The sequence below is a fragment of the Scomber scombrus genome, chromosome 14 (assembly GCF_963691925.1).
Source record: "Scomber scombrus chromosome 14, fScoSco1.1, whole genome shotgun sequence".
Classification (NCBI taxonomy): Eukaryota; Metazoa; Chordata; class Actinopteri; order Scombriformes; family Scombridae; genus Scomber; species Scomber scombrus.
The window spans coordinates 4,859,334-4,881,857 of NC_084983.1; the positions used below are offsets into that span (position 1 = coordinate 4,859,334).

The window sequence follows — 22,524 nt, forward strand, 5'->3', positions numbered from 1 at the left end:
TGTGTAAGTGGCTGCAAAGACCAGCTCAGAAATAGCTTAAAACAAGAAGTAGACCTCACTAGTAACTAATACAGTGATGTGTCACTGAACATTTTGCCTATAACTCATCACAACTCTGTTGACCAATTGGAGGAGATGGTATATGCTAATCATTATGCTATTTTTCTCTTCTTAAGAAGTCAAATTAGGTTTTTTTCTTACTGGACTGCAATCACAAAATAAAATGATAGTGTTGTAGTAGAACATTATAGTGTTGGATTAAATACTGCTACAACCATTCATTTTTAAAAATCATCTACATCATTTCATTGATGTAGATTTGCTTGCGTTGTAAACTTTTAGAGTGGAAAATGTATTTTGTCTGATTGAGTATATCTTCTCTTTTTGCTTTTGATTTGCTGAATCCACCTTTTACCCACTTTCATTATGAGCAGATTAATGTAAACGTTGTTGTTAGGACCATGTTTCTTTATTTCCTACTGTAACAGGATGTTGTCCATAATTAAAAAATGGTTAAGGAGAGAACATTATTTATTTGATTATATGATTGTGATGTTCTGTTTTTTTAATGTCAGCCTAAAAGACTACAAATCATTATCATCATCCTCATACCCTTAATTCAGTGGTGGATGAAGTCCTCAGATATTTTACTTTAGTAACACCACAATATAAAATTACTCCATTACAAATTAAACTAAGGTCCTACTTAAGTAAAAGTAGGTTTTAGCTTAATTTACTTAAAGTGTAAGTACTCATGTTACAGATATTGCCTGATATCAGTCACGTTTAGGAAAGAAGAAAAAACAAAAAAATTATTATTTACTTTTCAGACTTTTTTTTTCCTTTTTTTGTGAAAATTAAAGTTTGACCTCTTTGGGTCTCGAACTATTATTTATTTAGTAGAAGTGAACAGCTCAAACATCTGTATGACACAGAACCACAACTAAACACACAGCTGTTACAAACCACACAGATTGTTAACTGCTAGTTTAATTACAAGTTTGTCATATTTGACACTATTTTAATGTAAAAGATTCATATGAAGAGTACCTAGGCTACAGCTGTTAAATATAAGTAGTGAAGTAAAGAGGACAATATTTCCCTCTGAAATAATGTAGTGGAGTAAAAGTACAAAGTAGCACAAAATAAAAAATATTCATGTAATGTATAAAATGTGCATTAAGTACTTAAGTACAATAAATGTACTTGGTTATTTTCCAATACTGCTTAATATACCATACATTTAATTTTGGGCTATCATGAATAATGACACTATGGGAATATGACAATTCAAAGATTTTTTTTACTATGGCTTTCATTAACTTCATATAGAGCCCAAAATATCAGAATAATGTTGAAATAAAGCCCTGTGAATGCACATTATTCCAGTTTAATCTAAGCCTGGGATAAAATACAAAACAAACCTAATATTTTATTCACTTTATAGCAAAATAAACAATTTATAAAGGAAATTTCCCAAAAGAAAAAAACGTAATATATCCTTTAACCTATAGGGCTGGTGTGTGAGCTACACATAAATACACTGAATAAAACTGGCCATATTCATTTTAGTATATTTATTTTTAATCTGTATACAATGTAAATAGTCATACACTACATTTGGAAACATTTGGAATTTGCAGTCTGTTTTCTGTGCAGAACACTGGAAGAAACCACACAATGCTTTTCATGTTTTCGTCTTCTCGGAGGAGAAATAAGAGGTAACACTGTCAGTTTAGTGTCTGTGTCATTGACAAGGGGGAAATGAATGTCTCCGTGCTGAAATGTCTAAAATGACTTCCACACAAAGCTGGAGCGCCACCGCGGTTGTTTCCACTGAAGTCATGTTTGGACGGCTCACTCGCAACGGTGACAACACTGCGAGGAGGTTATTGCACAAGAGCACACAGCCTGCTAGGAGCTGAACTCACTTATCCTGTCGCCATTTTCCAAAGCTTTAATACAAAAGACTTGGCTGGGGGAGCACACGCCCCTCTCCCAATATACTGCCAATACACATGCCACATTTGTCGTTTACCAGTCGTGTAAAAGCCGCAGAATGGGGGTTATATTTTAAAATACATTACAAGCAATGCTCTTCCATATAAACAAGTTGCATTAAATGTAAAAGAAGCATTTGTAGGCGAAGTGAAAGGCAGATTTAATGACAATTTTTGCCTTGTTATAGCAGATGGCTGCACAGAAAGACAAATCGCTCGCCGTATTTGTTGAGTGACGTGCGACGTGCCCACACAGGTAAGAGCTCAGATTTGAAATCGTGTTGCTGACCACTGTGTCGTCCAATGAGGATACAGCGGGGGCGGGACACATCTCCGTCAATCATGCAGGAACTATAACGGTTTGAAAAGGGAGGGAGGGGGAGAATCCAATCCGGTTTGAGCTAGTTTTTCTTCCAATGGAACATTAACGTCTCGCTGCGCTGTATTAGTCTGCACTAGTACAGCTTTATCCTGAATATACCACTGTATTTTTTCTCCTGTATTGACTAACACCTAGCTCTTTTTTTCCTTCTACAAAAACATACCACACAAACCAACCATGCCTAAAAGGAGCAAAGTGAGTAGACCGATATCTTTCATGCATTCAGTAATACAGCATTTATAACACACAACTGCAATTTGACGGGGTTGTTACAGAGCTTGCGGGTTTTAACAGAGTTGGTCAAATGTTGCTGCAAATGTCCGTTTTGTGTTGGGAGCGGAGGTGCACAGCGGAGAGTTTAGTCGGTATTTAGCGTCTGTTGTGATTTTTTTTCCTTCCCAAGTGGTTGATTCTTGGTCTTATCTCTGCCATGCAGTGATTATCTTTGTGCCAGGTGCTTTTTTCAGTGTGCCGGGTATTTTTTTCTTGTTGTTTTTACCGCAGAATGGAGACATGCACGTTGGCATTTGTGTGTAAATAGAGTGCAGGTCAGCTCGGGGGTCGTTTTCTGTGTCGATACGTCGCTTTTCTGCAGAGAAAGTTGGCGGCATATTGATTGTTTCCTTCGGGGGTCGTCACGCTGGATACTAAACTTTCTGTCGGAAAATGAGACCGCGATTTAAAGCAGAAAATTCAGTAAAGACGTGTTTTTCGGTGGGAGTTTAGCTGTAATGTTTAGGTTGTTGTTTTTGTGTGGACGGGCATTAAGTATTGTTTATGTCTTTCATATAAAAAAAATCATTGTGTTTTTAATTATCCACTTTTCTTTCGTTCGTGAAGCTAACGTGCGTGCGTTTGTTTTGTTCATGCATGGCCGCCGGTGAAAACGCATTTGTTAGAAGGCGTTCGTCGTGTAATCGTGTGTGTGTGTATGTGTTGTCGGCTCAGGCCAGTTGTAGGTTATGCAATGGCGAGCCTCCGTCAGCACAGCGCTGCTCCTGTTGCTGGGGGCTCCAGTAGATTCTGCTACCAGACCCACAGAGTCGCTGAGCGTCTCGGAGTGACTCTTTTCAAATTCATGGCGGGAACACTCGCTGCACGGCTCGGTTTTCTCCCTACACTGGCAATCCCATTTATTACCAATGAATGGCTGTGTCGTGAGGAGGCGGAGTCCGCCCCCTCCTCCACCAAAGGTTTACAGTAGGCAAATCACTTGCAGGAGCTGGGAAAGCAAGCCACATGATTCCATTTGCACTATATTATGTTATTATATTACTCTGCTGGACTTTGTAATCAATCATGTCCAAGCACGCATACGTGTTGATTTATGACGCTTGCGCCGGCAAATGTAGTTCCTCGAAGACTATGTTTTATGTGTTGATTACAATTAAATATGTAATATTCTTAGTTTTTTTTATATTTTGTTATTACATTTCATGTCTTTATACATATTGTACCTGTTAACCAGAGTAACAATTAACATCTGGAATCTTAATGACTTTAAATATGTTAACTAATGAGTAGCTCCTACTCATATAGCTGTGATGTGGACTCATGTTTATATGCACCTAGATTATGATTCCCATTGTGCAAGGTTTGAGACACGTCTTAGCCAATCACAGTGCTACGTCTGAACTAAATCATGTATGAAGCTGTATGTGCAGCCATAGGCTAGAATGCTGTCTGGAAACGCCCACTTTAGAGTTACATAACAAATACTTAAAGCCCATGCCCCAATCCCCCCTCCAGCAATTAAACCCTCCACAGTGCAGGAGTGTACAGACAATGTCCTTAATGTCTTCTTTTCGTTTGTCTCTCACAGGCAGCTGCAGGAGGTGAATCAGCGGTAAGAAATAAACTGAATGACATTTTGTTTGGAGTGTCTGTGTTTGATTTGTCATAAAAATAAAAAAAATGAAATAGTTAGTCTGCTCACCCACCAGGGGTCAGTAACACCCCATCAGCAACATCCATTACCATATGTTAAAAGTAATCAGCCTGTCTGTTCCCTCTGTCTGCAGCCCAAGAGGAGATCTCTCAGGTTGAAAGATGTAAGTAAATACAAGATCAGACTGACACAATCAATATGTATACTGCTCAATGCTTTCTCAGTTCTAATACATAAGCTTCCCCTTCTCGTCAGAAGCCCGCACCTGCCAAGGCAGAGGCAAAACCCAAGCCAAAGGTGAGATATTGTTCTGATTTCTCCTAATTAAACTTACAAGACTTCATCTCCAGACTTTGATTAATATGTGATGTGGTTAATGTGTTTGCAGAAGGCACCAGCTAAGCCCAAGAAAGCTAAAGAGGTAGAGAAGGCCAAGCCAGAGGAGAAAGCGCCAGAGGCCCCCGCTGAGAATGGCGAAGCCAAAGCTGAGGAAGAGGTGAGGGCCATGTCATCGTGTGTAAATATGCAAAATATGCGTAAAGTTTCTATGATGTGACTTTGACATTCTTTTAAAAAATGTGTGTTTCAGGCACCAGCTACAGACGCAGCTGACGAAAAAGATGAGGCGGCAGAATAACATCTCTCAAACCACATCTTTTACCAGTGCTCCCTGTACCTCTTTTCTTGTACAATTCAGGGGAATATTTTTATCAACTATTTTCTAAATACAGGTTTTTTAGTAGTTTGATTGTAGAGAACACTTTTTTTTAATGAAAGAAAAAAAGTCGATTTGGAGACGGGGAATTTCATCACATCCCACAATTTTGCATCGCCACAAAGGTCGCGGTCATTGTTGTTACTGTCAATGGATTTCATTTCAGTTTTAAATGTGAAGGAGGGGAAGGTGCGGGACAGGTTACCGTGTCAACACGCAAGCACAACGTTCACAGGAGCTGGGGCAACAACCGAGAGAGCTTGCCTGCGTGGATTACATTCCATATGCTTTATAAGGGACAGTGTATGTAATCTGCTGGGGTGGGGGACGGACCAAGTCACAGGGCAACTCATTGTTTTATTGTCTATAATGAAGAACAGTGTTTTAGAATGTTTGTAAGCTTTGTTCCTATATGTTAACTCTTGTACTCATGCAGTTTTCTTAACGAATCTGATCAATAAACCTAAAATCTCTAGTACTGGAGCTCTCCCTATCAGAACTGTGCATCACGTGTGTTGGTTGTGTCTCTGTTCTGTGATAGCATCGCAATAAATTTGTATAGCTGCTGTGAAAAGGGTTTTCAATCTTTCTATATGCAGTGTGTAATGGTACATTGTAAGGATGGTAAAATGGAATTTGTTTTCTTAGCCACGCTAATGAGGTGTGTAACCATAAAAAAAAATGAAATTGTTGAGACTGGCTTCTTAAATGCTGACAGACAAACTGTACATTATTTGAGATGTCAAATGCATACCAGCAGTAGCAATATTCATGTGGGTTTTAGGTATCTGTATCAAGTACAAGTGTGCAGTTTCTTTTTATTTGTTTATAGATGTACCTGTGTAATGATTGTTATCAACGAACCAATAAAACTCAGTTGGTAGTTGTTACGATGTCTCATTCTCAATAGTTGGTTAATTGTTAAGTTTGCTGACATTAGACTAATTAGACTAAGACTAATTTAAAGGGCAAAGCTTGGAAGTTGTTCACTTCAAATGTCAAAGTAAGAAAGAACAACTTTACAATGAGGCTCTAAAAGAAAAAGTACTGTAGATTTGTAAGGTGACCTTGAGTGCCCTGAAAGGCGCCTTAAATAAAATGTTTTATTATTATTATTATTATTACTATTATAGTGTAAAAAAGTCTTAAATTCACTGCCGAATTAAGCATATATTACACATTACATGGTCAGTCATTTGATCAAGTATTCAGTATGCAAATAGAGAAAAATGAAGGCCGTATTGGTAAAGAGACCTCAAATGTAACAAATGGGAGGTGGGGGGCTGTGTAAACATCTCATTCACTGGCAGATACAGGTTTATTTCAAAATGTAAGTAGAAAATGTGAATTTTAAAGTGAAGAGGGCAAACTCAGAAACAACTAGTATGGAACGTTTTAAGGAACTGAGAAAGTCTATGACATTTTAAACAAAGTATAATGAAGATGTGAAACAAGGCAGTCTTTAAATGATGGTTATGAAAGCTCTGTCCCTATAAAAACACATGAATTAGTTTCAGCACCATGGACAGCTTCACACTGGACCACAGGTTCATCAGCTCATGGTTTTTTTCTGCATTGCCCTTTAAGTGTTGTCATATCATGAACAGTCATTTATGGCATCATGATACATTTATTTATATATAACATGGTTCTTTTGAATATCTGTTCTGTGTATTGAAGCATGCAGCCATCACTGTTTGACTTTGAAAAATTAAAAACCCACAAGGAAAATAACATTTCCCAGATGAAATGCATACATCTTTATAATAACAGTATATTTTATTTGTAATATAATGGCAGTGGTGGGAAGTATTCACTCAAGTACTGAATTTAAGGAGAGTTTTGCGGTACTTGTTCTTTCCTATTTTCATTTGATGCTTACCTGTACTTCTAATGTATTTCAGACTTACACTATTTAGGTTAGTTGGCAGCTAAAGATTTCAGATTAATATTTAATTAAAAAATAAGACCATCAAAACACACTGCATTATTCAAGAATTAACCAGCGGTTCATCTTTTGGCATGTAACTCTAGAAGAGCAGTGTGTAGTTAAGGCCATGTGTCACATATGGTGTCTATGAGTTTTTTATCACCAGACTGAGTTTCCCTTTAAACTGCTTTTCATGGCATCATTTAAATAATTGCTTAAAGCCTCAAAAAAAGGAAAAATTATCCAATATTTCACACAAAAATCAAAGACTAGAGAAATGTTCAAATACAGAATATAGATTTGTGTAAAGGAACCTCATTTTTGGGAAATCTATTTTGACTTGTTACAAAAGTAAAATGCTGTATATGCATTAATACATTAATCAGTATTATCAATAATGTCATAAATAACAATAAAACAGTAACTGGGGCCATTTTTCAGTAGAATGAGTACTTTTACTTAAATACTTGACAGAACACATTTTACTGATAATACTGTACTTTTATTCTAAGATTTTAAGAACCTTTATCAGTAATGAGTACTTTTACTTAACTAAAATATTTTGACACTTCTTTCACCACTGTGTGATCCAGGGTGTGGGCCAGTGTGCATATACTAAATTCTTGTGTGTTCTGGCATTTTTGGCCTCAAATTTAAATATATTCTGGCTATAAAATAAATACAATGTCTTCAACTTTTAAATTGTGGAACTAGAACTATCTCAATAACAACAAAAAGTTAGTTTTTGACGAAGGCCTCCAGTAAGACACTATATGTAATATATCATACCCAGCAGGTGGAAATCACTGACTTGCCAAATCAGCCTGATACTGCCAATACACTGATTTCAAGGACAGGTTTATAACCCAATATAACCAATTATTTAACTGCAGGTGAGACAGGGGCACACATTGTTCCTGCTTTTGGAAACTTTACGCATCTGCAGTCCAAAAGCAGAAAGTCTCTTTGGCATTTCCAGACAAAATTTCAAAGTAACAGCTGCTGCCAGTTTACAGATGAATGAACCAAAGTAAACTTCACATTTATTAGATCTCTCCTCAACTGTTTCAAGTTCATTGTACAATTCCAGTAAGATTTAGATGTGCACTGAGTGTAGACCCATTAAAACTCACAGATTTTATACATGAGTTAACAGCAGATTATCCAGAGTCTTAGCTCTTAGTTGTATTCAACTATAATATCAGTGATTAAACAGTTGTCACATAGCAAAGATTTGATTTAAATCTTTTAAAAACATGTCAGATCTCAAAAGCTGACACAACGTAAGACTGTAGCACAGAACCGTGTATAAAAATAACATGATCTAGGATTGCTTCATTTAGGTGACCTATTATATTTTTTACAAATACTTGAGGTGTAGTAAAATGAACCATGACCATGATGCATGCTACCACATCTGTGCAAACATCTAGACAAATAACAGTCTAGAAAGTACAGACCTTATCAGTTCACATTCAATAAATAAATATAACTGACCTCCACTGAAGGCAACGTATGCAGTGAGCAGCACACATCTTCTTTCTCATGTCCACAGTCTCTTCAGCATAGAGCTGAGATAAAGCTATATGAAACATACTTACATGAAAACTGCTGTTATGAATCAGTGGAAGCACTTAAATGTGAGCTGGTGACAAACTAAAATGAACTACTGTCTTTGTGCTGTTGAATAGGACGGAAAATGTTAAGTATGGGTGATAAAAAAATGCCTCATTGAGAAATTGAAGTGATTTAATGACCTACACCCACCCTGAGTGACTAAACTAACCCAATTAGTCCGTGTTCGACAGTGGTTTTGTTTGGTCAATCTGGAGTTATAATACCGTACTGCATACAACCTTCAATACTGCAAGAACCCAGTCATATCAGGTCACATGACAGGACATCAACAGTTGGCTCATTTCAGGAAGATACATCAGTCCATTTTCTCTACAACCCGTCCCATTCTGGTGCGCATGTTGCGTACGAGGAAGAACATGACGGTGGCGACGGCCATGATCACCTCGGCTACCCAGAATGCCGTGTCCCAGCTGTGTTGCTTGGCAATAGTGCTGAAGGGAAGCCCTGCCATAAAAGCCCCCACTGTAACAAAACAAGGCAGGATTACTCATATGAATGAATCAGTGTTGAATATGTTATGGGAACTTAATAAAGCAATATTGTTGTTTTTGCTGGTCATGTGAGTGTTCAGCGTACCGTTAGCCATTAAAGCTACAACAGCGTGAGAGGTTCCGCAAAAATTTGAAGGAGCACATTCGCTGGCTATCACCCCGAACAAGGCGATTGGTCCGTAAGAAGAAAATCCAAACATAGCACCAAGGAAGAGGATCCAGATCTGTGGATGATAAGAAAATGTGAAACAGTGCTTGAATGCTTTCCTAAGTTTGAGTACAGAAATTTTTTTTTTTTAAACACAAAAAACAATAGAGAATTGTTAGGAAAACCTCTTTTTCTGATACGCCAAGGAGGACAGAGACAGGATGGATGACTTGAACCCAAAGAGGAGCCTCCTGAGCAAAGAAAACAACTTGATATTTCCAAAACTGGCAAAGTGAAGTCTCATCTCAGCGATGACAGTAATATTTGATCTGGAATTTACCTTTGGGATTTCAGGTGTGATGGTGACTCTGAACAGGTACATGGACACACACATACCAGCCATCATGGCGATGAGCAGGCCATGGCGAGGGTTGCCGTGGGTGCCCAAGCCTTTCTGCAGGAAGTCAAACATGACGTTTGTGACACCGAAGACACTGACGGATGATACCGGCTGCTAATTAGTCATCGCCTGTTACTCACCCGAGCTACAGCTCTGTCAGAGAGGAAGCCTGCAGCAAGGCTGCCTGCGAAACCACCCACCTCCAAGGCACTCATGTAGGTACTGCCTGTAACCAACACAGCTGAGGTCAGCACACTTAAGCAGTCAGGTTATAATGGACAGTAAGTGAGTATACGTACCCATAAGAGCGGTCTGGCCTTTCTCCTGCATGAGGAACAGCTGTCCCCAGTCAGTGGCGGCCGTCTTCACCCCAAACACCACCAAGTAGCCCAGAGACAGCACCCACAGGAAAGGGGAGAGGAGGAACTCACTCAGGGTGCTCTCACTACTGCCTGATAAAATACAAGTGCAGTGATACATGATCAAATTAACAAGAGATCAGCAAGGGGTCAACACACATGTAGTGTACAAATAAGTACAGAATTATGTACAGATTATAGAATGATTTTATTACGTAGTCCATATAGCATGTCTGCCACATGTTCAGCCATGTGATAGGCAGGTAATGTTGGCGTCTGACTGGTTATACTGTATAAATGACATCAGCTCTAAGACTCTGTTCAAAACTTCCAAAACCTCCACACTGCCATCTCCTGGTGACTATAATCCAAGATCTGAGGTGTACCCCCCCAAAAAGCACCAAGTAATGGTCCTAATTTCAATGAAAAGTACTGAATTTTTTGGAATATTGAACATCCCTGAAAACTGTGACTGTGAAGTAGTTGCTGTCTGAATGTGTGATCTAAAGCTGCAGTTAAAAACAGAGTTTCTAGGATAGTTACTGAACTCCTCCAAAATGTATCATCCCAGTAACAAGAAAATGATTGTGAAGATTACATGAACACATTTATGTTCTAAAAAAAGAAGATGATGTCATTATGATATAATAAGCCTTATTATACTGTTGGGAAAAGAACCTTCAAGTAAATGGAATTCATATAAAACAACTGCAGCCACATTATTGACGTAATAAGTGGTTGCAGTATGGTATGTGGTTGCCCTCTGTAACAGTCTTCCTTAGATACGCATTGAAACGAGGCTTGAAAAACACATTTGACATATATAACAGCAATGTTTTTCTAAAATAAAAGAGAGAATCCAGTGCAAACAGAAAAACACTGTTGGTGTTTGTTGACTAATGAGGTCCTGGAGCACTGCTCTGCCTGCAGGATGTCTGGAAGTGGGTGGATACATCATTCACGCTGGGATGGGAATGAATGAACTCCTCTTCCTGATCTGGATAATTATCTCAACATGCATCATTAAAGCAGGTTTGGGTGGTACAGTGGCGACTGTGTGGGTAGTTGCAGTCCATCGCGGTAGTTGGTTAAGCAGAGATCATGGTGCTTGTTTGGAAAACATACCTCAAGTCCAGTCTACTGTCTAAATGCTACTGTTTTCCTAATCTGTAGATATTTGATATGCTTATACACTGGGAGATCAGGAAATGAGTGTTTGATATCATCAGTCACAACACACTAGTTTAAAAAGATAAGCCTACAATCTACTGGCTCTGGCCCAGTACACACACGCATGCCGTCTAAAGCACTTTGAGTACAAGTGAATGTACTGCCAGGTAGTAAGATAATGTGTTCCACGTCTGAACAATGCCAACACACGGAGCACTCTCCTTACGCTTGACGCACACTTTTCCAAATACTGCTTAAGAGTGGTATTCAGGGTAAAGCGTATCCCATAATTCTGTGCAACACTAGTCCAGCTGTTGGCAGTAATGTGCCTGGGAGCTGACAATAAATCAACAGATATGAAGAAGCTGGACTTGATTTGATGCTGGAATCAGCAAGAATAGTTTTTACTTAGCTCCAAACACTACACTGTGATGGCACAACTTCCACACATCAATATGACTCAATAGGAAAATATCTATTCCTCTTGATAAGACTGATAAATAACAAAAATATAATTTTGTTTTATCACATTTTTAAGAACTAGTTCTTCCCTAAGAATCTTCTCAGACAAAAAAATTATTTTGTTTAATGTTTTCATGTATTAGTAGGCCAACCTGGTTCTGGATGACTACTTGTTTACCATTGAAAGTGATGGAATTAGTATTTATTTGTGGAAATGTTATACAAACAAAGCATCTGAGCTAAATTAAGCAATGCATTAGTCTTTTCGTGAGCCGCAGTTGGCCTCATAAATCAAATGTCTCCTGGTGAGCTCTGATAAACCCCCACATGCTTACAGTATTAACAGAGCATTGATGGCAATTACTGGAAATCCATCATTACCTACTCACACATACCACAGGTGTGGGGATTGGGGCAGAAACACTGTTGGGATGTTATAACTACAACCTCACTTGGTTGAAATGACAGTACCATGTAACTGACATGCTCTGAAGAAGGCCCTCTATCTGCTGTAATCCTACCCAGCCATCCCTTTCTTTACTCACCTCCCTTAGCCCCCTTCTTTGCTGCCTGGATGCTGGGCAGGCCCACGTCCTTGGGCTCATTCTTTATAAACAGCACACAAACGAATGAGAAGCTTGCGCAGAAGATGCCCGACATGGTCAGGATAGTCCTCCAGTCGTAGTAGTGCAGGAGCACCGTGGCCAGGATCGGACCCAGACTCCCAGCCAGGTTCATACTGCAGGACAGCACAGACCACCATGTTCCAAACTGGGAGGGTTCAAACCACTGATGGAGAAGAGACACATGGGACAAATCAAGCAGAGAACAGTCATTTGCAAGATCTTGCAAAGTGCAAAGTTGAAATAACAGACATATTTTGCCTTCATTAGGTTTATTAGGACTAGAACAGACTAGGACAAACCATTAAATCCTGGACTTTTTGATCAGTGTTCCTGGTGGTGTCTCAGTCCATCATCCACCAAATAATAAAATGCGCTTAGAGAGTACTTAAGATAAAAAAAAAGTAATTCCTGAAAAAATACAGTTATGGACCACTAGTAGCCATACACACATTCCTGCCAATGGTTTCAAACTATCCCTCTGATCTATAGGTGGCTGTAATGCAGCAAGACACACAGTAATTTTTCTTTGTAAATATTTCATGAGGAGTAAAAGCATGTTTGTTAGAACTAATTGAATTTTGGTGTGTAACACTAAACAGGATCATTGGTTAAAAGAAAAGTCCACTAAGCACCTTTAATGACAATTTAAGGCAAGGACAAAACTGCAGAAACATTACAAAAAACTTGTGCATTTACACCCTGTTGTTTTCCAGAAGTGCAACATTGTGTTCAGACTCTCTTCTTTCTTTTTTTACTGCTTTAGCAGAAATAGCGTCAGAGCCACACGCCCTAATATGATGTAATACGGAGGCGGCCATAAACATTCCTCACGCAGCATTACCCAAAAGAGCAACAAAGTAACCAGTAACTTGAGAATCTGCTGGGCAAACACTTAAGAGAAGCCCACAGGCTGATTGAACACTGTGTTGATCTACAGTGTGTGGACGTTAACTCAGCAAAGGAACAGCAGCTGCAGCCCTGAAGCAAACCGACTGCCACTTTTAAAGGTAGAGTCAGTCATTCTGGATAAAGACTGTTGCTGTTTATATTAAACACACAAACTGATACAACCCCCATCATTCATGCTCCTACAGGAGTTACGCCCCTCCAAATTTAAGGATGCACATTACCAAGGCAACGACCAAAAGAGAAATATTTTGCTAAATCCAGAATGACGTATCAGCTGTAGAGTCACTTCTGTTCCTCTAACATTTTATTACAAATGGAAAATAAAAATGTGTCTTGTGTGAGCATGCTGCCTTCTCAGATTACACTTGACTAACAACAGAAACAGACTTGGAGCGTTAAAAAACCACGGGGGTTCTCTGTGAGACTGTCCAGGGTTCAGCCTAGATTGATACATTTAATAAAATGCAAGCGTATCTGTTCCATAAGAAAAAACTTTATGTGAATTGGCCATAGTCTCTCTCTCTCTCTTTCTCAAGCCCTCCCCCCACAATTTAATGAGTGCTAGGGATGGGCGACTGTCACGTCTTCACACAGCCAGCTGCTATGATGACTTCATGTGCACAAACGCCCCCTGCTGTTGACTGGTTGGAGTTTTGTTGTGAGGCTTGCTCTGAGCCACTGTGTTTACATGCTTACTTACAGAGCCATTGCTGTGCATGGACACTGGATTTCTTGTCAATGCACAAATAGAATAGACAGCTAGTCGACCATGAGGAGATAATTGCTGTATTTGACAATAAGTGTGTTGGATTAGAATCACTGACTTTACCTTTAGGGAATGCTCCTCTCACCGAAGAAGGGAAACACCATTGGTCAAGATGGGGTTTTTGTCTACTGAGGATCTTCTATAAATAAATTCTACTGTAATCTGATCCCCTCCAGTATGCTGAACACATGCCAAAGCCTATTTATTCCCCACCTTTTGAACACTGCTACTTTTAAGGCAGCTTCTCTTCTTCAAGCCTCAAGATGTCTCTCAGCGTAGAACAGCAGGGTGCATTAAGGTTTGCTCAAAGAGTATGTATTTTAAAGTCCACTAATTCATTGCACTAATCCCAATGATCCCCAAATTACTTAAATAAAAGCAATTTCAAAAGCTATGTGTGAATGAGACCTACAGATTATAAAGTAATCCTTTCATTTCACAAACTACATACCGTGCTGAACCATCTATTACAGCTGGCACAGACTAACACCTCCTCAAACCAGGCGGTGCTACTTCTGGCCCAAAGGTCAGAATTCTCATGACAGCAAGGAACCAGAGTCCTCATACACTTCCAGCCACCCGAGTGAGAGCTTACACAATGGCTCTGGCAGCATATGGCTTCCACGCCGGGGTTACACCCTTTCACTAGGTGCCCAGAATAATCACCGGCATCATGTTTGGCATGCATCAGTGTGGAGACTGGGACTTCCCTTGGCTCCGATCATTACAGTTACACTGAATTAGCGATCTGTGTTGCATAACTTGCCAGACAGGATGGTATTACCTTGCGCAGCACCTTTCCACACGGGGGCCAGCCACAGCCTTGTCCCAGGCCATTGATGAACCAGAGCAGCGAGAACATGGGTACAGTGGAGGACCAGGAGAAGGCTACGTTGATGCCCCCCACCAAGAAGAGGCCGATGGAGAAAAGCCAGCGGGCGCTGATCTGATCTGATAGAACGCCACTGATGAACTTACTGATGGCATAGGCCATAGTCTGGCTGCTAGTGATCAGACCTGCAGAGACACCATGAGGGTTAATATTAAATGAATGTAGAGAGAGACATGGACTGCAGCTTTGTATACATGAATGTAATATAAGTTGATGACAACTAAGATACAAGTCTTTTCCTCTACCCATGTCAAGGTTGCCCAAAGATAGGAGAATAGTGCACTATGTACTATGATGACAGGAGTGATTTGATATCATTATCAATAATATATAAAGACAACAGAGGGAGTGGGGAGTCATCTTTTTAGTAGCTGCACTTGCCACAAGGCTCTGAGGATAGTCATGCTCGTTGGTTGTGCTGTTAGTGTGTCAGTCAGCTGATCAGTCAGTCCAACACTCTGGACCAGACTGAAATTTCTATTGGATGGTTTGCTCTGGACAGGTCAGATGTTTAATTTGTTCAATACTTATAAATAAATACCTGCAAAATGCATTCCCATCAGCCTCAGTAAATATTAGCTTGCTTGTCTTAGTGAAGATTATACCTGTTAAACGTCAGCATGTTAGCTTTGTCATTGTAAGCATGTTAACATGCTGACTATAGCATTTAGGTCAAAGCACAGCTAGGTGCAGCCACACAGAGGTGCTCGCATGACTGTTGACATTTTCTTGGACTGTTTAATCATGGATTGTATCCAACATCATCTACAGTCCCACCCTCTATTGTTTGTCATTGTTTTTCTTGTGCTACTTGCAAGTCGTTACAGTTATCCACGTAGGTCAAGTGGTATTGGGCAATCTGCCATAGGTATAAGGATATAAGCCAAAACTAAAATGTTATATAGCAAAGTGTGATCTTAAACATTAGCACATTTTTAATGAATACACTTAAAAGTTCTGGAAGCAGTTCCATCACTTCAGTATACAGATTTCAAAGTGCATGTAGTACTTTAGCACTGTGGGTTTGGCAAGCATATAAGCCAGATTTAGGCAGTACTGCACAATGGTTTTCTCAAACAATAATCTTATTACAAACCTAATCTTTGCTTAAACCAGACCAAAAAAAAATCAATTAATGCTATGTCTTACCCAAGTCATCTTTATCCAGTTCAATCTCCTCCATCACAGCGGGCATGACGAAGGAGAAGGTCTTCCTGTTGAAGAAGTACAGCGAGTAACCGATGAACATGCAGAGGAAGATGACCGAGCGGTAGTAGCCGTAACCTGTGGCCCCCATGATTCCACTTGATCAAACAAAATAACTAAGGAAGAAAAACTTAAAAGGTTGACAAGGGAAAAATAGTCCTCAAAGCCTTTTCTTCAGTGTGGTCTTGTATTTGGCTCCTTTGACATCTAGTAGTAACCAATTCACTTGAGTGCAGTGCTGTTATCAATGACTGTTGTTGGAAGGGCGCTCACTAAAAAGGCGACACTATCTGGATGTTGTTTGCACTGGGACAATGGGAGATATGAAAACAAGATGCAGCATCGGCTGGGCAGCACTGATTAAATGTATTCCATGTGAAGAAATTCTCTTGACAGCGCTCTTCTTGCAGGCTGGTAGCACTGTCTATCAGTGAGGCTGCTGCTTGGAGGAGTGAAGACAGAGGACTGGCCTGAAAATAAAAAACAACATAAGTATGATTAAAGACAGAAGTGATTACTGCTTATTCTAGAAATGCAGATCATGTAGCACCTTTTGATATAGACACTTTTATGGGTTATATGACCACATGATTTAAAGGAGGATGTATAATGCTCATTTCCAGATTTAGATTTTTTATTTAGTCTCCACAAGAGTAGCTTGCATGATTCAGTTTTTTTTTAAAACAACACATGATTTATCTTATACTAGTCCTTTATGCAGCCCCTCAGTTCAGCCTCTGTCTGTTACAGACAATCTTAGCTCCCCTTTTTAATGAGCCCACCCTGCCCTGAGGGCACGTATCAGAGTCGTGTTAAGTTACCACTGATACAAACCCACCATTTCCTGCTTTACTTCTTCATATTAAATGCTTTTAAATTACACATGTTCCTTATAGAATGAGCTTTGTCAGTGGCACTAAAAAAATGGGTAACACGGCAACATATGGAGACATTTGGAGCTCATTGTTCAGCCAGTTAGTCAGATATAATGCAGGGAGAAATTATACATGCAGAAACAGCCACAGTGATAATGATGTTTGATGAAGATCTGCAGACAAACAGCACACCTCCAACAGATAAACTACTTTTTTGCTGTGTAATGAACAAACATTCAATGTGCCAGCTCGACTTGAGTCATGACTCAGTGTGACTTCCCCAAAAACAGTGAAATAAATCACCATAATGTTAGCGGAGTGGAGCACATGACCACGTTTTATATGTATATCCAACACTGCGACATTATATGTACATATATATGACTGGAAATAAGGAAAAGCACAATAGGTCCCATTTAGCGTTACATTTAAATGTAAACACACTCAACAGATCCTTCACTTCATTGAATATACAGATTCATCTTCATGCTGGTGGTTGCAGTGCTGTGTGGAGGTCAGCTTGGGCCAGCCACCTCATTGGTTGCAGCCCCTCTACGTCACCAGGTGACGGTTCAGGTGCAGGTTAAGGATGAAGTGATTGGTGCAGCTCAGTAGCTTGTCCTGTGTTTGTTTGTACAGCTGGTTGTCATATAAATATCACAGTTGTTCCTTTAACAGGCTTGGACGACCCACAGTCAGCAACCCTGAATATATCAAGTGTCACTCACTAGGAACTTTTGACTTACAGGACTGGCCTGGTTGTAGCCACTTAAACATTAAAGTTAAGTGACTCTTAAATGAGCTGTAAGACTCCCCTCCGCTCCTGCCAGGACATTTCCACACGGTTAAGGGCTTTAACACATTAATGGCAGCCTGTGTGTGGTCTTTGCAACCATTTCTCAGTGAAGTCTGGTGGAGGCATATGGCGTACAAAGCGTATACTGACAGGACATAACACAAGATAAACGGATACACTCACGAAAAACAGACACATTCCTCTTCACATTGATACAAATGATAAATCAGAGTCACTCGTGGCTAACTGATTTTGTGGGGCGGTGATAGCATTTCAATGTCACTTTGCTAACATATTACCTAATGCCAACATTAAGCAACATGACGCGTCGATGCTCTACGCCACACCATACTGTAGTTCACCGTGTCGCTGTTACACATAATAAGGGAATGGCTGGTAAAGCTGGTTACCTTTCATTCGCGTCCTCTTGCCGGTTCCCATCCATGCAATAGGACGCCGCGCGTTCACGTGCCTGCTGTGTGTGCCCTCAGCGCGCCGCCGCGACAAGCTCAGACGACGGGATCGAGCCAGCGTGGTAAAAAAAAAAAAACCCTGAACCCCACCACAGCACAGCACAGCTCAGCTTCACATGCTGCACCGCGATTCACGCATACATTAAATGTCAAGTCTTGAGACAAATGGCGGTATTGTGAGAGCAAGCGGTTCTCACGCCGCCAGACACCGTTTTAATATGTGTGTCGTTACATTGGCGTCTTTCACGGTATAATTTCGATAAGCAATTAGGCGAGGGTGCTGATGAAGAGTGCATAGCCCACGGTTTGTTAGCGTTTTATAATAGAAATTAAACAAGCGGCTCACACTGCTCACTAGTGCCCTCTGCCGGTTGATTTGAACTGCCACTGAAAAACCTGCTACTGGTTGTGTGTAGAGTCAAATCTAGGCCTGCAGGCTCTATAAAGTGTGCACGTCAAATTAGGAGTCCTGTAGAGCTTCTTCACTGCAGATATGTTGACATGTCTTAGCAGGAAAAAACACAGGTGGGACTGAAAATGTTAACAACTGCTTATTTCCATTCAAGCGTCCAAGGAAGCAGCTGAACCCTCATACCATAGTCATGATTAAGACAAAACTAAATAGGATTCAGCTTTCAATAATGTTATTAATTGCACATGTGCTTTTCAGTTCCTTTTACCAATGTTTGCTTATTTAAAGTGACCAGTGTTGTCCAACCTGCTCAACAGCTATGAGATTTGAGATATGAATGTGTGAATGCGACCACGGCTGCATTAGTACCCCCAGGGGCCCCTGGGCACTGAAGGTTATATCCCCCAGACAACTTTTATGTTATTCTGATTTGATTGGATAACAATGTTGTTAGGTGGGAACCTTGCAACTCCATATTTTGTTTTGGGCATACTAGGTTTCCAACAGAGAAATCAAAAGAGAATCAGCCTTGCGTCATATTTCTGTAGAGCCTGACAAAAAAATTATAATAAAAATGTAATGTAAGGCTCGCACATTTTTTTCTCCCATCATTTAGGGGCCCGTTCTGATAAAGGGCCCCTTGGTACTTTCCCAGATTGCCCGTATGATAGATCCCGCCATGATTTCGACACTTCTACTGTTCTGAAAGTCTGCAAATTGAATGTACTGAACTGGAGGAAACTTCTTATTTTGTGGTTATGTGAATACTCATTTTAGCAAATGTAGCAGCAGTACAGCTCATGTGGGGAATCAGTGCAACAAGGTTATTAAGTGTTCACTTTACTTATCATTACCAGCTGGAACAATGCTGTATCAGGTCACCTTCAAAGCCCACAATTCATAAGTTTGTATCACTGCAAGAAAAAAGCCGGCTCCGTCTCCTGTGTGTTCGAAAGGCTTCACATGCGGGACATCCTCGAACACAACATCTGGGGCCTGTCTTACAAAGCAGGATTAATTAAGTTAGACGGGTAAACGTGCTGAGGAGAAACATAAAACCAAAGCTGGAACTAGAAAAATAATTGAACCATGAACTCAGAAAAGAAAATAAAGCCATTCTCTTTTCATTTTAGTGGTCTAGAGTTCAGTTTTCAGTTCAGACACTTCATGCAAATGTCTTCTCTTACACATTGAGTGTTTTCTTCTCTCAGCATTAAAACTGTGATGATGAATGATCTAAAATCACTTTTAGTCTATTGTTTTCTAAAATATAGTTTATATAAATCTCTTGTTCAGATACCTTCAAATGATGCAAGCATGCAATCAATCATGGTTTGCTCCAATTAAGAACATTTAATTGCAAATCTTTTCATACCAGAGTAAAATGATTCTAAACCATGTCATGCAGCTTTTAGTGATCAATAATTGAAGTATTTGCATAGTTAATATTTGTGGTAAGAATTCCACAAATCAAAAATCTTTGGATGCCACTGACTAATGCATGCTGGGGGCCGACAGGCTTTTTAACAACAGGCATACTGACTTACTGTCATTGCAGAAAAAGCACATGTGTTACAGCTAACATGTGTTACAGCTAACATGTGTTACAGCTAACGTTAACAATGGTTTCTTCTATTCAGGCGTCTCAGTCATTTACAGCTGTTGTCATTTTGCATCATCACTGACAGGCGTGCAGTCACTCACTGGAATGATTATTTTTGCACTTATACAATATGATGCATCACATTATGGGATTATTTTTCATTGCATTGTGAGAATGTTTATATATTGTGTATACATTTCACACTCAAGCTGTATCCCAAATCCACACTGCACTGCACTAACACTAAGCAGGACCTGAGCATGTGTTTGTATTCATACTGGAAAAGTGACCAAATAAAGCATACTCAAAAAAAACAGTCAGCATGCAGACTAACTTTTAAGTGCTCTCAATGGATACTATTCTCCCACAGAACAACACACAGAGAAAACAAGGGAGCTGCTCACAGCTGGAAAGAATTAAAAACAAGTGATGCTAGTGAAATAGATTTTTTTTTTCTTTTCTTGAATTTTTAGAAGAAACAATGAGTTTAATTGGCAGTGGCATTCTAAAGTCACAGTTGTGGAAGTATTATATCATTTCCTGTTGTTATAAAATAGTCAAATATGTTGCATTCTTGTATATTGACATAAGCAGGATATATTATAAAGTATAGTGGACTATACAGTAAATAGGGATTGATACAGACAAAAAAACAGGACCTGAATCAAAGCGATGTCTCTTGTGTTTCTCTAAGTGATAACTGAGTCATTTTTTCCTGAATGTTTTCAATTTGGTCAACAAATGAAAATTTGTAATGTTAATGCTTCCAGAGGAGTGGTGTCCTATCAGCCTTATTCGTGCAACATGTCTCCCTCATCACCGATATCAAATTTCTGAAATACCAAATCTGAGGTGTTTCCAATTAATGTTAATGATTAACATGACCTCTCTTTTGGGAGTGTGTGGGTGTGTACAGACTGTTATAGACTGACATCTCCCTGCCTCTCCTGTTAGGGGGAAACAAGAAGAAAAAGAAGCAAAAAAAGGGGAAAGAGCAAAAACAAGAGGTGAAAACTGTGTAGAGGAAATTCAAAGAAATGTCTGTTATAAAGGGGATCATACATTTATCCATCACATGGAGTTATCTCAAAAAACTTTAAACTCATCCTGAGCAGAGGTCTCATTAGCTTCAGTAAGTAAAAACACCTGTGTTGGTGTGCATGGCCTTTCTGTCTATTTTCAATCTGTACTAGAACAGTATGTTCACCTAAAAGTATGGGTGAGCATGCTATTCATTCATATTCAGTCTCTTCATTAGTGATTTACTTGTCTACTTTCAACGTGTACTAGAACGGTATGCTCACCTAAAAGTATGGGTGGACATGCTATCAATTCATATTCAGTCTCTTCTTCAGTGATTTGTGCAATGACACTTTTGGCCAACAGATGGAGCTAAAGTAATGTGTTATTTACAGCTGCTGTATAAGGCAGATACAGTCTGTGGATGCACCATCCAGAGGGGCATAGACATTTTTATGGAGAGTGAGATAACTTCAAATAAATTATAATTATTTCTAAAGCCATCTAGAGACAAGACTACACTTGTTTGTGTCTTGTGTTTTTAACCCCCCGCCCCCCTTTTCTTTTTTTGTGTGTGTGTGCATGTTTTGGCATGAGAAAGAAGGTTTAAGCCCTTCACAGCTGAGAGGTCTTGTGGTTTCAGATGAACAGAGTCAGACATCTTCTCATTGATGAACCACTCTGTCAAACCCCTCACAGATAAGTTATCTGTCATTTTGTGTTATATGACAGAATATTTGGAGGAATATTCAGGTCACCTTTGAAAGCAGTTACAGAGGATGAAGATGCGTCTAATCGTTTTCACCGCATGTGAACCAAACAATCAATGCACTGATTTGCTTCATTATTTCACAGTCACATTTAAGAGTAATATAACTGCTGGTTTTCACCTTTTCAAAAGAAATGCAACTAAGACAGAAAAAGAAAATTAACCTCAGTTTCAGCAAAAATGATTCTTCTGATTATCATTAAAACTGCCTGAACAGCTTCACTGTGTTATCAGTGTTGAAAAATCATCACATTAAATGATGCTGACAGACTAAAAAAACCCAATATGTGCAAAAATGTAAATAAGTGACTCATCAAGGTGTTTTGAACCTAAAAGTGAAAGTATATATATTCCCTTGTGATATTTTACCGCTCAAGTCTCTGCTGGTTGCCTGGAAACCTAAGTGGGACTAGAAGACTTGCCAAGAAAAAAGTCCAGCACATAAATCCTTATAAAACAACTACTTGAGTTGAACAAATGGGGTATCATTTGTTAATAAGCAAGTTTCTTCTTTTCTCAGAAAGCAAGAAAGCAAATAACGCTATTTCTGATAATTCCAAACTTTTCCTGTAATTCAGTGTAATATATCACACA

General features: G+C 39.5%; 2 protein-coding genes across 3 annotated transcripts; one reads left to right on the forward strand and one right to left on the reverse strand.

Moving 5' to 3' along the window:
• The first annotated feature begins 2,375 nt into the window (after nucleotides 1–2,375).
• On the forward strand, nucleotides 2,376–5,880 carry hmgn1b (high mobility group nucleosome binding domain 1b). 2 transcript variants are annotated; one of them, XM_062433747.1, is made up of 6 exons: nucleotides 2,376–2,577; nucleotides 4,205–4,228; nucleotides 4,404–4,433; nucleotides 4,526–4,567; nucleotides 4,659–4,766; nucleotides 4,860–5,880. In XM_062433747.1, exons 1-6 carry the CDS (start codon nucleotides 2,560–2,562, stop codon nucleotides 4,905–4,907), a joined length of 270 nt encoding a protein of 89 aa, XP_062289731.1. In that variant the 5' UTR covers nucleotides 2,376–2,559; the 3' UTR covers nucleotides 4,908–5,880. The 2 variants fall into 2 exon arrangements, with proteins under 2 accessions (XP_062289731.1, XP_062289733.1); XM_062433749.1 differs by having other exon boundaries at nucleotides 2,379–2,577; nucleotides 4,529–4,567.
• A 2,066-nt stretch (nucleotides 5,881–7,946) lies between these two features.
• slc37a4b (solute carrier family 37 member 4b) lies at nucleotides 7,947–18,083 on the reverse strand. The gene is made up of 10 exons (XM_062433253.1): nucleotides 18,064–18,083; nucleotides 15,926–16,452; nucleotides 14,669–14,901; nucleotides 12,129–12,372; nucleotides 9,892–10,044; nucleotides 9,733–9,818; nucleotides 9,533–9,646; nucleotides 9,378–9,443; nucleotides 9,130–9,268; nucleotides 7,947–9,015 (listed from the first exon to the last, which is right to left on the reverse strand). Exons 2-10 carry the CDS (start codon nucleotides 16,071–16,073, stop codon nucleotides 8,849–8,851), a joined length of 1,350 nt encoding a protein of 449 aa, XP_062289237.1. The 5' UTR covers nucleotides 16,074–16,452; nucleotides 18,064–18,083; the 3' UTR covers nucleotides 7,947–8,848.
• Nucleotides 18,084–22,524: the final 4,441 nt, after the last annotated feature.